At 41.8% G+C, this 17881-nt stretch overlaps 2 protein-coding genes across 2 annotated transcripts in view; one reads left to right on the top strand and one right to left on the bottom strand.

Annotated features, from left to right (window-relative positions):
* Window positions 1–9183, bottom strand: part of LOC311060576 (myosin heavy chain, fast skeletal muscle-like) — a gene marked incomplete at its 5' end in the record, with an annotated part of 37370 nt that extends 28187 nt beyond the window's left edge. The window contains 13 exons of the mRNA XM_084078811.1: window positions 485–655; window positions 755–904; window positions 1602–1720; window positions 2982–3120; window positions 3738–3841; window positions 3941–4039; window positions 4143–4206; window positions 4316–4408; window positions 4502–4607; window positions 4736–4763; window positions 6142–6298; window positions 7607–7750; window positions 8980–9183. Coding sequence (XP_083934937.1) covers window positions 485–655; window positions 755–904; window positions 1602–1720; window positions 2982–3120; window positions 3738–3841; window positions 3941–4039; window positions 4143–4206; window positions 4316–4408; window positions 4502–4607; window positions 4736–4763; window positions 6142–6298; window positions 7607–7750; window positions 8980–9183 — 1578 coding nt within the window. The remainder of the gene's footprint in view (window positions 1–484; window positions 656–754; window positions 905–1601; window positions 1721–2981; window positions 3121–3737; window positions 3842–3940; window positions 4040–4142; window positions 4207–4315; window positions 4409–4501; window positions 4608–4735; window positions 4764–6141; window positions 6299–7606; window positions 7751–8979) is intronic.
* A 7456-nt stretch (window positions 9184–16639) lies between these two features.
* On the top strand, window positions 16640–17791 carry LOC311060169 (beta-1,3-galactosyltransferase 2-like; the record flags this gene model as incomplete). The annotated part of the gene is made up of 1 exon (XM_084078299.1): window positions 16640–17791. One exon carries the CDS (start codon window positions 16640–16642, stop codon window positions 17789–17791), a length of 1152 nt encoding a protein of 383 aa, XP_083934425.1.
* Between the last annotated feature and the right edge of the window lie 90 nt (window positions 17792–17881).

A 17881-nucleotide genomic window follows, 5' to 3' on the forward strand; every position in this document is an offset into this window, starting at 1 on the left:
TCAATGAGCTCAATACAGCAGTGGTTCTCAAACTTTTTCATGTCAAGGACCCCCAAATTGACACTTATTAGCCCGCGGACCCCCATTTCAAAAGATATGCCAGGGACCCCCATAAGAGAAGATTTTTCTTACGGCTCTAGCAGTGATTCTCTACCATTTCAATTTCAAGGACCCCCAGTTTGACATGCATTAGGGCTACAGACCCCCATTTAATGGCATTTCTATCACTTGGACCGCAATTTATATTGTAAAATCTATGTCAATTTAACTCTGAGAGTGTACAAATGGAACCAAATGGACCCGTTAGGGTCCATTTGGTTCCATTTGTACACTCTCAGAGTTACAGACCCATAACGGTCCATTTGGTGCCTAATCTATCAATTAGCTGGGGACCCCCTGGAACTCCCTCAAGGACCCCTGGGGGTCCCCGGACCCCACTTTGAGAACCGATGCTATACAGTACATGTTCAGTGTTATGCAGTACCTTCTCAATGAGCTCTATACAGGCAGCCAAGTCCATTCCAAAGTCAATGAACTCCCACTCGATGCCTTCCTTCTTATACTCTTCTTGCTCCAGGACAAACATGTGGTGGTTGAAAAACTGTTGCAGTTTCTCGTTGGTGAAGTTGATACACAGCTGTTCCAAACTGTTAAACTAGGGGGAAAAAAACAAGTTCAACGAGACGCATATATATTATTAAGATGCTATATATGCTGAGGGATTTGCATTGCAGTGTATGCTTGTCCCACTTACATCGAAGATTTCAAAGCCAGCAATGTCCAAGACCCCGATGAAGAGGTGCCGTGGCTGCTTGGTGTCCAGCATCTGATTGATGCGCACGACCATCCACAGGAACATCTTCTCATAGACTGATTTGGCCAGAGCCATAACTGAGTTATGGACCTTTTGAATGGAATTAGCAAAATGCAACCGTGTCATTAACAACCCATTGAGACCTGAAGCCGATTCTACATGTCTCCTAAATCCCAACAGTTTTCTGAAAAAAACGTATGTTTCTATATCAGTGGTGCTCAATCTTTTTCATGTCAAGGACCCCCAAAATGATGATGTATTTGACCGCGGACCCCCATCAAAATATGTTGTTCCAGGGACCCCCCCCCGAAAGCAAAGATTTGAGTTAAAAATATATATATTCAAAGATTTTCACACATTTTCACGAATTTTCAAAAATAGCAGATCTACAAGCTCGTAGCGCGGCACTCGTGCCGCGCTATGAGCTTGTACATCTGCTGTTTTTGAATAGCCCAAAGTGTAAAATAATGCTTTTTAGCTCAAATCTAAAAATGACACAGTTCCAGGTCTTAATGGGTTAATATGGCAATATGCGTTTACAGAGATGATACAGAGATGATACTGTAACTACCGTAAATCATATTTTATACTTTGGCTATGCAAAAATTGCAGATATACAAGCTCATAGCGCGGCACCGAGTGCCGCGCTATGAGCTTGTAGATCTGCTATTTTTGAAAAAAATCCTGAAAAGGTGAGCAAATCTTTGAATATACAGTATATACATTTTTTTAAAGCGAACATTTTTAGAAGTTTTGAGAAGTTTGAGAACCACTTGCTGTACATCACCTGTTGGACCGTCTGCGACTTGGTGACGTACTCGTTGCCAACCTTCACTCTGGGGTAGCAGAGGGCTTTGAGCAGGTCTGCAGAGTTCAGGCCTAGTAGGTAGGCAACTTTATCTGCCACTGGAACAAACAATGTGAACGCCGCAGACATTACAGCAACATCACTGCTTTACAAATACAGTGTATCGTTATAGTGACAACTGGGACAGCTATCATGGCAGGCGGTGTATGTTGAATGTTATCCATCAGCATCTCCGGTGCACCATTATGTATGGCATATCGCCACCGTCGGGCAGAAACCTTCTATCTCCATATTTTCAACTTTTTTGGTTTTGTTTCGTATAAATGAATGCTCTACTCCATCATACAAGAGTGTCACACAAAAGTAGTAAATGGTGCATTTATATAGCGCTTTTATCCAAAGCGCTTTACATTGATTGTGCCATTAACCCATTCATACACCGATGGCGGAGGAAACCGCGCAAGGCACCAACCTGCTCATCAGCAATGAGCAATCAGGGATTCAGCCTCTTGCTCAAGGACACCTCGACACTAACTCTAGGGGAGCGCCCCAGCCCGGGATCGAACTGGGAAGCTTACGGTATTCCAGTTCACTCTACCCGGCCACTCTACCCCTGAGCCACTGCCGCCTCAAGCAGTGAAAATAGCTCATCTACAAGCAAACAACACGTCACGATGTAACGTGTTGTGCGCTTGTAGATCGGCTATTTTCACTATTTTAAAAGGTTATTAAAATAATAAAAAAATGTGCTCCTCGGAGCACAGGTCTCCGCCAGTACTGTTCCTGATTAATCCTGTCTTAAGTGTTACTTGATTAATCCTGTCTTAAGTGTTACTTGATTAATCCTGTCTTAAGTGTTACTTGATTAATCCTGTCTTAAGTGTTACTCCGCCATTTCTCAGCCATTTCGTGATTATTCCTGTCTTACCTCACGTTGAAAGAGACCAAGACTCTTTCAAAGTGACACATCTATTTATAGGCCGCTATACGTCATGCGTCTCACTAGCCAATCAGAGCACACTCTTTCAACGTATTGTCACGTGTCACGTGAGGCTTGACCAATGTTAGCTTGGCCGAGGGGGGGGGGGGGGGGACGAAAAGTGAAAACATAGTCTCCTGGCGCGGCGGAGACAAAAAGTGAAAACATAGTCTCCTGGCGGAGACAAAAAGTGAAAACATAGTCTCCTGGCGGAGACAAAAAGTGAAAACATAGTCTCCTGGCAGAGACAAAAAGTGAAAACATAGTCTCCTGGCAGAGACAAAAAGTGAAAACATAGTCTCCTGGCGGAGACAAAAAGGAACAGTTTTGGACATACAAGGTTTCCGCCCGGCAGCGACGACGTGCATGTTTTAGTTTACCCTCTGTGCCGTCTGGCTCCGCCTGCTCCTCTCTCTGCTTCTGTTTGAACTTCATGTTCCCATGATGCATCACAGCACCTGTCAGCTTGTAGATGCCAACCTTCTCCTCCGGGGTGAAGCCTAGGATGTCTACGGCTGTCTATGAATAGAATTACAACACATCAAACTGCAGTGGTGGAAAGTAACTAAGTACCTTTACTTGAGTACTGTACTTAAGTACAATTTTGAGGTATTTGTACTTTACTTGAGCGTTTCCAATTTCCAATACTTTGACTTCTACTCCACTACATCTCGGATCCAAATGTTGTGCTTTTACTCCACTACAATCATTTGAAAACCTTTAGCACTATAGTTACTTTGTAGATTGGGATTATTATTACAAAAAATACATTAACCACTTCAGCTCTGTATATATTTCGGCCATTTGAAAATAGCCGATCTACAAGCTCACAATGCGTCGCGACGCATTGTGAGCTTGTAGATGGGCTATTTTCAAATGATCTTTATACATTTGAAAACTTGAAATGGGACATTCTGCATAATGAGTGCTTTTACTTTTGGTACTTTAAGTACATTTTGATGCCAATGTTTTTGTACTTTTGCTCAAGTACATTTTGAATTCCAGACTTTTACTTGTAACAGAGTATTTCTACATTGCAGTATTGATACTTTTACTTAAGTAAAGCAAGCAATTGAGTACTTTTTCCACCACTGATCAACTGTCAAGATAACCACGGCACAAATATGACCACTTACATCTGTGGCCACCAGTTCCTGCTTGTCATCGATGCTAGCCACTGTGATTTGACCCTGGCTAATCATGGGGAAGTCATAGGGGTCGGTGGTGATGAGCATCATCTCTGTGAAACATGGCTATTAGTGAATTTTTACTTTTCGACAAAGCTAAGCTATAGTGTATCTGCTGCTATTCAGATTAAAGTTTCCGTGTGACTTAGTACCGATCAGCTCTGGCTTGTGGTTGGTCATCACTTGATAAAAGATGTGATAGCTTCTCTCATCTGCGAGCTGAAACGTCACTCTGGACTTTTCCAAGAGGTCTGTATAAAAAATGTTTAAAGGATGAACCACTGTACATGTTGAACATGCATAATAATAGTGTCACAATGTATATACAGTACGTTAATTTTGGCGCAGACCCACATGTCTCAATGTCGGCTGAAGCCAGTTTCCCCGTGGTTCCGAAGTGAATCCGGATGAATTTGCCCTGATTGCAAGATAAATATGACATTTTATTGAATGAGAACCCCCCCCCGCACCCCCCCCCCAAAAAAAAAATGGTGCAATATTTGTGGTCAGACTGCTTAATAACTCACAAAGCGGGATGAGTTGTCATTCCTCACTGTTTTGGCATTGCCATATGCCTCGAGCAGGGGGTTTGCTGCAATGATTTGATCCTCTAGCGAACCCTGTCAGATGCAGGTCACATTCATGTGGTTCAATCATAAGCATTGTGAAAAACAAGTGTTTTTGTGTGTGTTATCAATGTTTGTTTCATTCACCTGTATTTTACCACTTTCTTTCTTCTTGTCCCCAGACACTGCAATTGTTGCAAAGTACTGGATAACTCGCTTGGTGTTCACAGTCTTCCCTGCACCAGATTCTCCACTGAGCACCAAAGAAATAGGATAAAAAAAAACAGTCCAAAGTAAGTCCGAAAGTTCAGTTTTTGTAATTTGTATCTGTTCTGCAATATATAAGAGGAAGCTGGCCTGAATTAACATTACGTAGCTTACGTGATCAGGATAGACTGGTTTTCTCTATCTGTGAAGAAGAACAGTTAATCAGTGTGTTTGCTCACTGCAACTATACTGTAAAATCGAATGGAACATTAACCCATTAAAACCAGGAAAGCATCTGAGTAATTTTATATAGCCTTTTTAGGATTTAGAACAGTGGTTCTCAAAATACAAGCTACAAGCGTGTACATCTGCAATTTTTGATTAAAACGTTTTAAAATAAATCTTGAAAGTGTTTGAAAAATATTGAATATATGTATATTTTTTAAACAAAAACATTTTCAGATGGGGGTCCGCGGTCAAATATAATTTTGGGGGTTCTTCTGCCACAAAGAAGTTTGAGAAATACTGATTTAGAAGGCATTTGTAGAATCGGCCTCAGGTCTTAAAGACTTCACCGATTTTCAACCTATCTTCATATAATTGGTCCTCACTAATACTCATGATAAAATGGTACCATTTTTTTCTACTTGGTCTGTGTCTCGTAGGAGGGCTGTGGACAGTCCAGAAATCCGTCTACCAGTGACATCATCGTTAGGCATGATTTTTTTTTCCAACAAGATTTCACATTTCTTATTTAGATTTTTATTAACACGAGAACAATGGCTTCTTTTATTGCAGTGCAACTTTCCAGGAATAGAAAGCCTGCAGTTTCTATTAGCTTGGATTCCCCATTAATGATGTCACTGTGACTCTGAACTGTCCACAGCCCTCCTCTGAGACACAGACAGAGTAGAAAAGAATTGTACCATTTTATCATGAGTATTAGTGAGGACCAATTATATGAAGATAGGTTGAAAATCGGTGAAGTCGTCCTTTAATGGGTTCATGTGGAAACGAGAATCCAGTGGTGGAAAAAGTACTCAAATTCTTTACTTAAGTAAAAGTACCAATACTGCAATATAAAAATACTCTGTTACAAGTAAAAATCCAAAATTAAAAATTTACTTGAGTAAAAGTATAAAAGTAATGGCATCAAAACGTACTTAAAGTACCAAAAGTAAAAGTACTAAATATTTGAAAATAGCCGATCTACAAGCTCACAACGCGTTGCGATGCGACGCGTTGTGAGCTTGTAGATATGCTATTTTCAAATAGCCTATGTATAAAATAGGGCTAAAGTGGTTAGTGTATGTTTTGTTATATCATAGTTTATATCTGAAAAGTAACTAGTAACTAAAGTTTTCAAATAATTGTAGTGGAGTAAAAGTACAATATTTGCCTCTGAGATGTAGTGGAGTAGAGGTAAAAGTATTGGAAATTGGAAATACTCAAGTAAAGTACAAATACCTCAAAATTGTACTTAAGTACAGTACTTGAGTAAATGTACTTAGTTACTTTCCACCACTGAGAATGACACATCAGCCTTTCCACTGTACTCGGGCCTATTCTGTACTCTTTACCAGTGAGCATGAACTGATAGGCGTTGTCGGAGATAGAAAAGATGTGAGGTGGAGCCTCCATGCGTTTCTTCCCTCTGTAGGCGGACACCACAGCCGCGCTGTACACCGGCAGCCACTTGTAGGGGTTCACCGTGACACAGAAGAGCCCAGAGTAGGTCTGAAATACACACAAGCCAATAAATCACCTGGATAATTATGTTTGGTTTTGCTCGCAAGGACATGCGGTATACAGCAACGATTCCCAACCCTGAGGATATTGCAAGTGGGGAGTGGGCCCCAAAATATTTGGCAAAACACTAATATTATATTGATAATATAACATTAATACAAATTATAATAATAATAATATAGTATTAAAGGGATAGTTCACCCCAAAAATGACTTTTTTTCTATTGATTAGTCACCCCATGGAGACTTGAATTCATGGATATTTTTTTTATTTTTGTCGCATTCCTACGCCAATAATATGATGACCGCCAGCGGCTCCGGTAGGAGACACAAAGAGTTTCCTTTGTGTCTCCGTGTCTCCTTTGTGTCTCCTACCGGAACCGCTGCCTATACCGGTCCACTGGTCATCAAATAATTGGCTTAGGAATGTGACAAAAACAAAAAAAAATCCATGAATTCAAGTCTCGATGGGGTGACTAATCGATAGAAAAAAAATAAAACATTTGGGTGAACTATCCCTTTAACGGTCATGGTATTTTTTCTTTAAAACCTTGGAAAGTGAGTTGTCATTGTGATACCTATAAATAGAGCATATACTACGTTCCATTGATCCAAGCCGATTGATTGATCGTTAAAATAAACATGCTAGGTAAAGGCCCACCTCTGTAAAGGCCCACCCATCTGATGGGCCCTTTAGAGATTTTTAAGTGGGCCCTGTTCCTGAAAAGGTTGTGGTGGAAAAAGTACTCAAATTCTTTACTTAAGTAAAAGTACCAATACTGCAATATAAAAATACTCTGTTACAAGTAAAAGTCCAGAATAAAAAAATGACTTGAGTAAAAGTACAAAAGTATTGGCATCACAATGTACTTAAAGTACCAAAAGTAAAAGTACTAAATATTTGAAAATAGCCGATCTACAAGCTCACAACGCGTCGCGATGCGACGCGTTGTGAGCTTGTAGATCTGCTATTTTCAAATAGCCTATGTATAAAACAGGGCTGAAGTGGTTAATGTATGTTTCATTATATCATAGTTTATATCTGAAAAGTAACTAGTACCTAAAGTTTTCAAATAATTGTAGTGGAGTAAAAGTACAATATTTTCCTATGAGATGTAGTGGAGTAGAAGTAAAAGTATTGGAAATTGGAAATACTCAAGTAAAGTACAAATACCTCAAAATTGTACTTAAGTACAGTACTTAAGTAAATGTACTTAGTTACTTTCCACCACTGGGGTTGTGAACCTCTGATATACAGGAAGGGGGTGAAAGAAACAACATGCTGCTCAGTGCTCACATAGATCATCCATGCTGCGTAGCGCTCTTTGAGGTTGTACAGCACGGACGGCTCGTTGAGGTGGGTCATCATGGCCATGTCCTCGATCTTGTCAAACTTGGGCGGGTTCATGGGACACACGTCGTCGTCCGTCACCGTCACAACCTTGGAAATGGTGACAAGGACGAGTCATTTCCCATAACGGAGAAACAAGAAAACGAGGAAGGTGAAATGGTCGGCATGCATTAATACTCAAATCTTCATCCGTTCATCCGAGGGTCTAGAACAGTTGGTTATCAACCTGTGGGCCGGGGAACACTGGTGGACCGTGAGGATGTTGCAAGTGGGCCCCCAACTAATTGTCAAAAACAACAAGATTTTAATGATAATAAAATGTGCTTTCATTGTGATAGCGATAATTGGGACTTAAAGGAGAGCTCCTGTCATTTTAGGTGAAGCTAGTCCTCGGTGTTGCCAGATTCTGTGAGAGAAACAAGCAACCAGCTCCATGTCGTTCTGCATGAACGGCAGCTCATAAGGGACATTCAGTGCATGTTTGAGTGTCAGTACACTGCATAATGAGGATTAGTGGGAAAAAAACGAACTTTGGAGCTGCTAAAAAAGGCGATTTTTGTTTATCCGCATTACTCCATTATGCCAGTGGAAGGGGTCTCCACAATGGACAACAGGGGCTTCTATGAAAAAAGTCAACTGCCCCTGGTATGTTGGTGAGTGATTAGCGACACATCAAAGCAAACACCTAAAATGACTGGAACTCTCCTTTAATGTTAGTTCCAGAACACAAATAAACATGCTCTGAAAGTGTACCCGGCCCACCCATCGGACCACTTAACACGGCAGCCAAGTGGGTCCTGATCCAGAAAAGGTTGAGAATCACTGGGCTAGAAGAATCATGCAACTGTCTGGGCTGTAATTACCTGGAAATAATTATAAAAAAATGAACAGTTGTATTACAAGTAAGGCCAGGTTCATATGTATAGCTGTTTCATACACAAAGGCAATTCAAAGTGCTTTACATAATACAAAAAATATATATAAAAGTATTTAAAGGCACAATAAGGCATTCTAAAAAAAAGAAGAAAGACTTATAGCCGAAATAAAGGTCAAAGTTAAATTATAGTTTATTCTCTCACGAATAAACGGATGTAATCATGAGTATTGTATTGTATAGGAGCACTTGTCCTCCTGTTGAACCTTTGTCCCGGTTCGACAGGCACAAACCTCACCAGCTTGAATCAGGAGAAACAAGTGTTGATTAACTGAATGGCTGAAGTTTAGAAAAAGCCATTGGAGAACACACGCAGTCAAATCCTCAGTGTTCATTTAACTCTGAGGGTAACATGCAATAATCACATCAACGGCTCAGCACTCACTTGGCCTGCAGCATTTTTGACGGTGACTCTGTCACCCTCTCTCTTCTGTATGTTCCCCTTGACATACAGCTGTTTCGAATCGATCACAAAGCAGGCTGTCTTAGCATCAAACGGCCTGTTCTGAGCCTCAATCCTCTCCCTCTCTGGCTTGCGGAGGTATATGGCCGCCTCCCCATAGATGGCCATCTCTGCATCCGTACTCATGGTTACGAATTATGGTAATGACCTATAACAAAAGATACATGTATTATGGCTCTTGTTGTGAATGCTATCTTACTGTGATAGTAGGGTTGGGCATTGGGACCTTTTTTGGAAAACGTTTAACCTTTGGACTGTGGGTCCGCCAAATGTTTGTGTGGTAGGATTTAGTTTTTTTTACATTAACCACTTGAACCCTAGAATTCCTTTTCTGAGGGGAACATTAGCCGAAAATAGCAGATCTACAAGCTCTCAACGCCTCGCGCTGCGAGGCTATAGGTGTAGAGGGAAAAAAGAGCAGGCTAAGTAAAAAAAAACTTTAACATGAAACACAATTGTATGCAATATAGAGCAGGGGGTCCCTGGTTCATGCTTCTCTCAGCTAGGGGGTCCTTGGCCTGAAAACGTTGAAGACCCCTGGTCTATGACGTCATATCAATAAATAAAGTTGCAGTCGTGGCAGTTCAAATAGGGTCTAAAACGTTTATTGTAACATACACAGACACTCATTCTGTAAGGTTGTTTTCTTCTCTTCAAATGTTTTTTTCTTTACTAGATATTGTAAAATATTGTATGGGGAACAATTATAGATTATGTCTAAGTGATTTATTCCATTAATATTCTGTTAATATTTTATTTATTTGTATCTACATTTATTTCGGTTATTTAGTCCTAAATGGTTAGTGACACACATTTCGATTAAACAGTTAAACCGTCCCATCCCTATAGTGATAGACTATAACTGAAACAATGAAGTACTGTACTGTATATCATAAGCCTACTAATACTTATTGTTTAATAAGAAACATCACTTACCCACCTTGACTGCGTCGTCTTGTTGCAATGCTTTCTGCTCTGAGAAAATGTCACGAGATAAAGGCAATTGTAAAGTACAATATGACATCACTCATTCATAATTTACTCTATTGTAATGACAAACATGAAGGCTCACCTCTCTCGTAGCCCTGAGCTTCATCAGCAATTGAAAGGACAGAGGAGGGGATCGCTTTTATTCCGTTAATTAAGTCCTCTGTTTACATTCTTCCTCTCATTTTGGGCATGGGAGACTCCCAGCCACTCCCTGATTAGTTCTGTGACATTTATCTAATTTTAGGCTTATTTTTAGAATGAGTTTCAAAGTTGTGAGGCAATGGTTTGAAGTGGATAATAACAGAAATGCTACTCCTCAAAACACCGCACAATGTTATTGATCCAAACGACACTGCAAAATCCTGAGTGGACATTTCACTCTGCGAGTTAAATGAACACCCAGGAGGCCTGATTAAAATCTCAGTGTGATCCTGCAGTATGTAAGACTTGCAGATGTTTATTGTTATTCCATGTGAGGCTTAGGTTTCAATCAGCCACCAAGATAATTGAAATTCCTGCTATGATGAAGACTCGGAGATGCCGATAGCATTATTGTCGCTGTCGGTCAGAAACCTTGCATCTCCATATTTCATCTTTTTTTATGTTTTAATTAATGCCCTATTTTATACTTCGCCGTATGACCGTGACGCGCAGAAGTAGATAAAACAGCCGATCTACAAGCTCACAACGTGCCGCATTTCAACACGAGCTTGTAGACCTGCCAGTCCAGTTGAAAGTGGTTAAGTCTGTCTGTTTTATACATATTTAACCAATGGAAGGTAGGCTATAAACAAGAGCTTGCCACTAAACAATAACTACATTGGATCCATTGGAACACAGGTTATCTTTTCCCGTTTCCTGAAAAGTATGTTTTGCGCCCAACAGCGAAGACACGACGATGTCTGAAAAATAAATTAAAGTAAAATATACTGCTGTATAGTCTGTATAGTAAACTGAACAAATGGGTCTGAAAATTGAGTCACGCAACTAATGGCATCATGTCTCCGTGAAAGGAAATGCTTCCCTGTCCCTGATTGGCCCAGATTGTCTTTTGATTATGGGCCTTAATCGTGCTTAATCCATTGATCTCATGCTAGCTTTAGGTGGTGTGTGTGGATTGCTGACATTGGAGATATTGTGGGGAAGCCCATACTGCAAATGTCAGGCAGGCATTCTCCTGAGGATCTGCGCTGATCTCTACAAACAGTAGAGTTTCTCAAATTAGACTCAAACTGAGCGCACAGGCCATGATGGATTTGGATATAAGTTAGGGGCTTAAAACCCCACACACTACTGGCTTGAAACATATTATCCGTTAAGGTGACTTCTCTGACCCGCCTGTCAGCCCGTGCAGGCTCCACATACATGGGCTTCTATTGTACAAATGATATATCAAGTGGAAAATTCATTCATTTGGCAATTAACTACGCCAGTGGTTTTCAACCTTTTTCATGCCAAGGACCCCTAAATTGATATACATTTGGCCGCGGACCCCCATTTGAAAATGTTTTGTGCCAGGGGACCCCCAGAAGCAAAGATATCAGTTAATTTTTCACTTTGAAAAAATATAAATATTCACTCAAGATATGCACACTTTTTCAAGGATTTTCAAAAATAGCAGATCTACAAGCTCATAGCGCGGCACTCGGTGCCGCGCTATGAGCTTGTATATCTGCTATTTTTTAATAGCCAAAGCTAAGTGGTTAAAAATGATGTTAACTCATTTCGCTGGGGACCCCCTGGTACTCCCTCAAGGACCACTGGTGGTCCCTGGACCACTGGTTGAAAACCACTGAACTACGCAATCAATTAATTACTATTTTGATCAATTAATTAGGTTGTCATAAGGCTACTACTGTAGCACGATAGGCTGTCTTTGTACTTTTATCTCTGAAGGATTTCGTTTTTTTTGTAACCTGAATGAGAAATTCAATGTTTTGAATCTATGTCAACAGAGACAAGTTCACTACAGTTCACAGCACGATAGCGTTTGCTAACTACAGTAGATAACTTGAATTGGACGTGCGATGACATCACTGCAAGGTCTTCTCAGAGTCAGCAGGCCGTCAGCACAGTACAGGGAAATGATTTGACCGTTGTTTTGTTTTTAACACAATGATGTTATTTTAAGATTACTTCGTATTTGTGATTTTTCTTTTATTTGATTTAGCGAGTCAATAGCATATCATGACAATGCAGAAAGTACACCAGTTTCATCCTGTTGAAAATATATTAGACCGAACATGATCATTTCAAACATGCCTGGTCTTTGCTCATCTGGCAGGTTGACCTGGGTTTCAATGATGACTCTTCCAGCTCGTGTTGCGTCTGACGTCGCTTGGCCGCATGTGTATAAGTACTCTTCCAGTAACGACCAATCAACCATAACATGTGACATTAAGAATCACAAATAATAAGTAGTATTTCTGTGCATCTTTGTGTTCAGAGCTTACGGCTTCCCTCAGCCAGACATTTGTAGGTTTTGACTCTCTTGTCCACCAGGTCCAGGGCTTCTGTGTTCTGACCGAGGAGGACATGAAGCCACGGGGAGCTAGGGAATAGCTGGTGTTCGAACCGGGGACCCTCCAGTTCTCAAGACAGCAGTTCTACTGCCTTAGCCACTCCCCCCCCCCCCCCCCCCCCCGTATACTGTATACATGTAAATGGTATCTGAAGTTTATAACTCTCTGATGTCACACACACAAATGTAAAACAGGTTAAAACCCATTAAGACCTGGAACGCATCTGTGTCACTTTAGATTTCTTTGGCTATTCTAAAATAGCAGATATACAAGCTCATAGCGCGGCACCGAGTGCCGCGCTATGAGATTGTAGATCTGCTATTTTAGAAAAATCTTGAACATTTTTTTGGGGGGGATTTTTTTCAAAAAACTGTTAGGATTTAGAACATTTTTAAGAATCGCCTCAGGTCTTTATGGGTTAACAGGCCATACACCAGCTCAGTGGCCTTGCGGTTAGAGTGTCCACCCTGAGATTGGGAGGTCGGGGTTTCCCTGACCGCGGGTCACACCAAAGACTACAAAAAATGGGACCCAATGCCTCCCTGCTTGGCACTCAGTCAGCATCAAGGGTTGGAATGGGAGTAAGTCCCTGCGACGTGCTATAGCGTCATGTCCAGGGGATGTACTTGTATATCATGGCTGGGGGATGTAGTACTTGTACATCAAGCCGCCTCGCGCTACAGCAACTGGAGATAGGCCCCCAACCTATGGGCCAACATGGCTCGGCAAGGCTTACTTATTTTAACAGGTCATACGCCGCAACCAGTGTTGCCAGATTCTGTGAGAGAAACAAGCAACCAGGTCTAGGAAAACCAGCCCAAAATAAGCGACTATGGTTTAACATATACATCAGCTATTTGAAAATAGCCGATCTACAAGCTCACAACGCGTCGCGATGCGACGCGCTGTGAGCTTGTAGATCGGCTATTTTCAAGTAAAATCTTGCGGGGAAATTATAATAAGCAGATCTGGCAACCCTAACTGCAACACATTCATTGAAAATGTTGAACATAACCCAATAATGTAAAAGACTAAACTTAACCTTATTTCTGTGGCCCAGTCCAGCTATATACTACCTAGTACTACTACCTACTACCCCCCCCTTTTCTCCCCAATTTAGTCATTGCCAATCATGTGTACTGTGGTCCCTGTCGCTGCAAACCCACACACTGTCGGCCAGGGGAGGGTATACACAACCACGTGCCTCCTTCAGTACACATGAAGTCACCAGCTGCTTCTTTCCATCTGACAGCAACATAAAGGGGTTTCAACGGGAGAGCGTATTGACCCTTTATTTAGATTATGGCTTAAATATGACTATATGACTTAAAACTAAATCGCTGTAAATTGCCGTCAAAATGAACACTGTTCAGGCTCATCCAGACAGTAGCACAGATCTTTAACTGAGACCCCTCCAGGGTCTTCCTCATCCTCATTTTCACAGTGAAACAACAGCATAACGTCGCCTTGCTAAAGTAATGGCATAAGTCATTTTTTTAAGTTTTTCAGGAAAAATAAAAAACTGATCCAAAACAAAACTATATGATATTTCTTAATCATTTCACCCAAAATGTTTATAACAAATTATGACTATTTAAATAGAAATAACACTGTCTGTCAGTTATGTAACATAAGAGATTTAAATAGGTTTAAATAGGATTAAATCTGACTTAGGCCCAAAAAAAAAAAGCAAAACAAATTACTTTAAGTCACGAAACCATGTGACTTAAGCCAAAAACATACGCAAAAAGGGGAGTGAACAGCATGATCCTTTTCAATTAGGATATGGGCGATTTTACCAGAGGTCGCCACTAGTGTCATGAGGAGCTGACTTAGGCAAAAATATCATTTTCCTCAAAAAATGACTTAGGCCATTAGTTTAGCACGGTGACGATAAGCAACAGGCATTATTGCCGTGCTATTCAACAGCAGTGCCAGATATATCAAGTGATGACTGGTGCACTGGGTGATGTGGTAATAATTAAACCAAATGGCTAGTTTGGACCCTGACTCCAGCATGCCCCCCCCCCCAAAAAAAAAGTAAAGTGGATTGTGGGATCCTGGCTTCATGTAATGTTATGTCATGAATATAGCACAATGCAATGACAGTTTAGTCTGTCGCTGTGACATATTCGAATCAGTGATTACCCTCTTGGACTTTTATTCTGTGTTCCAAGCCTTTTGGATTGTGTCCTCCACTTCACGCAGCAGTCTGTCACGTCACATCTGCATCCAGCTTGTACTTGCAGTTGGGGAGGTTTGCGTTCTGTGACCAAATCAAAGTTATAAGAACAAGGAAAGTAAGAGTTAACTCGTTATGCTTCACGCAAGTCGTCTGACAAGAGGATAATAGCACAGCCAAGGAACAATACTGTTAACACCTGGAGCGCATCTGTGTCACTTTAGATTTCTTTGGCTATTCAAAAATAGCAGATATACAAGTTCATAGCGCGGCACCGAGTGCCGCGCTATGAACTTGTAGATCTGCTATTTTTGAAAAATCTTGAAATGTTTAGATTTTTTTCCAAAAACTGTTAGGATTTCGATTTTTTTAAAGAATCGCCTCAGGTCTTAATGGGTTAAGACAGCCCAATTTATACCTTTACTTGTCACACAACAACAAAACATTTGAAGAGGGTTTGAAACAGTCAACCAAACGCCATCTAGTGGCCACCTGTTTGTTAATACAAAATTCAATTAGACTGGGCCGCAGGCACTCATTTTATGCTGCGCAATCCAGTCAGTTAATTTAACTTTAAATTATCAAGAAGCAGGGATTGTGAGGGGTAGTTAACACTTTGGGACTTACTGTGTATGTTTTAGTTTTATGCAAGGCAATTGGTCTCAAACTCATATAATTAACTTGCTGCTCTAGCTTGACTTTGTCCTCTTCCATGTCTTCAGGTGTTCAGTATCACCTTGGATGATGTCACAATGGTGTCGTCCATTTCCGTCTCTCTCTCTCTCTCTCTCTCTCTCTCTCTCTCTCTCTCTCTCTCTCTCTCTCTCTCTCTCTCTCTCTCTCTCTCTCTCTCTCTCTCTCTCTCTCTCTCTCTCTCTCTCTCTCTCTCTCTCTCTCCAAGACACTGACGCACAACCAAATATAAATCAGGCATGAAGTAAGTAAGTAAGTAACTAGTGTGTTCATGTTTACAGGTTTACAGCAAAGATCTGACTCTGTTGACCTGTTTTCATTCAACTTTGTCGCCCTCGTGTGGCCGAAATGAATAAATACATGTGGAAGTTGTCAATAAATCTGAGTGTTCACTCAGTAAAACATGGCTCTAGTTTCTACAATAAATGAGCTATTAAAATCTACAAGCTAACAATGAGACGCACTGTGAGCTTGTAGATCTGCTATTTTTGGAGCACAGTGTGGTATAAAAACAAAGTGTCTAATAACTTTGCAATAATGATCTCAATCTGCAAAGTGACTATAGTAACTATATAGAGCTGTCATAATAATTGTAGTGGAGCAGAAAGTACAACACTTGGCTTTGAGATGTAATGTAATGGAGTAGAAGTAGCCTATAAAGTATCCGAAAATAGAAAACAATCAAGTAAATGTACCTCAACATTGTACTTAAAGTACAGCACTTGAGTAAATGTACTTAGTTGCACAACACTAGACTAACAATACAATGCCACACTTGACCCTAAACTAATACAAACACAACTCAAAGACACACACTGACGAATTATTAACATAATATGAACCAGCAAGAACCTCCGAGTCGATTGAGCCCTTTCGAGCCCTTTTCACTCGTTCATGGTTCACTTGTCCTCGGTCCTGGGGGCTTGATGTGGATTGGCTGACTCATCATGACATCACTGGGGATAACATGACACCCTCGTCAGACTGTATATAGGCTAAAGACGGCTGGGTCTTTAGCCAGAATCAAACTTTACACTTTAACATTTTTGTAGTGTTTTCTCCGTACCATACAAGGTTTATTCAGATCCATACCTCAGCTTCGGCTGCTTGACGCAAAGCCAGATCCCTTTAAAGTTGACGGGCAGATAATCTCTCACCAGCGTGACTGCAGTGCAAGTGGCAGCCTCCAGACGCCATGCAGTGGAAGGGACGCCGCTACTGTAAGCACATCGCTGCACTTCTGTGTCTCCTCTCGTTTCTGGGGATTGCGGCCTTTCTGGTCCATGAGGGCTGGCGGAGAGAGTCCTCTCCAGGTAATGCCAAGCTAAGTGAAGAGAGCGACCACCCAGGTGACCACCCAGGTGCCTTCACAGGTGACCACCCAGGTGCCTTCACAGGTGACCACCCAGGTGCCTTCACAGGTGACCTCACAGGTGACCACCCAGGTGACCACCCAGGTGCCTTCACAGGTGACCACCCAGGTGCCTTCACAGGTGGCCTCACAGGGCCCTACATCATTAACGAGTCAAACAAATGTCCAGAGGGCGAGCCACCACCATTCCTAGTGTTTCTGATACTCAGCGAGGCTCATCAAGTAGAGGCACGGAATGCCTTACGGCAGACGTGGGGCAACGAGGGCCTCGCTCCAGGCCTAGGAGTCATCCGGCTGTTCCTGTTGGGGGTGAAGGAAGGCGAGCTAGGACGCCTACAGCAGAGGACCCTGGAGTCCGAGAGCCAGAGGCACCACGATATCGTTCAGCAGGATTTTTTGGATACGTACCACAACCTGACTATTAAGGTACTGATGGGGATGAACTGGGTGGCCACGCATTGCCCACGGGCCAGCTATGTTATGAAAGTTGACAGTGACGTGCTTGTCAACACCGATTACCTCATCCACAAGCTGCTGAGACCTGAACTGAAACCCAAGACAAACTACATTACGGGCGCGATCATGAGGGGCGGTAGGCCAATCCGAGACAAGCGGAACAAGAAGTATTACATGCCCCCAGAAGACTACCCAAGCAACGTGTACCCCACTTACTGCTCTGGGCCGGGTTATGTATTCTCCGGAGACATGGCGACGGAAATGTACCGAGCTTCTCTGAGCATTCCCCTCCTGCGTTTTGAGGATGTGTACGTGGGAGTCTGCCTGGCCAAGCTAGGGATCACGCCCACACCTCCGCCCAGGGGGCTGTTCAACTCCTGGGGATTGCCCTACTCCAGATTCAAGTACAACAACGTGGTTACAGTCCACGGGTTTTATCCCACTCAGCTGCTACAGTACTGGCACAAAATGCAGGGCGACAAGCGCCTAACTCCTTCTAAAGCTATGGACCAGAGCTAGGGTTGGACAATGACCGCTTCCCATATGGTTATGTGATGCATACCGTGGGGTTGAGCTCATAATAGCGAAAACATGTTTTATTTGTTTTTA

The sequence above is a fragment of the Gymnoscopelus microlampas genome, assembly GCF_963454915.1.
Source record: "Gymnoscopelus microlampas genome assembly, chromosome: 14".
Lineage (NCBI taxonomy): Eukaryota > Metazoa > Chordata > Actinopteri > Myctophiformes > Myctophidae > Gymnoscopelus > Gymnoscopelus microlampas.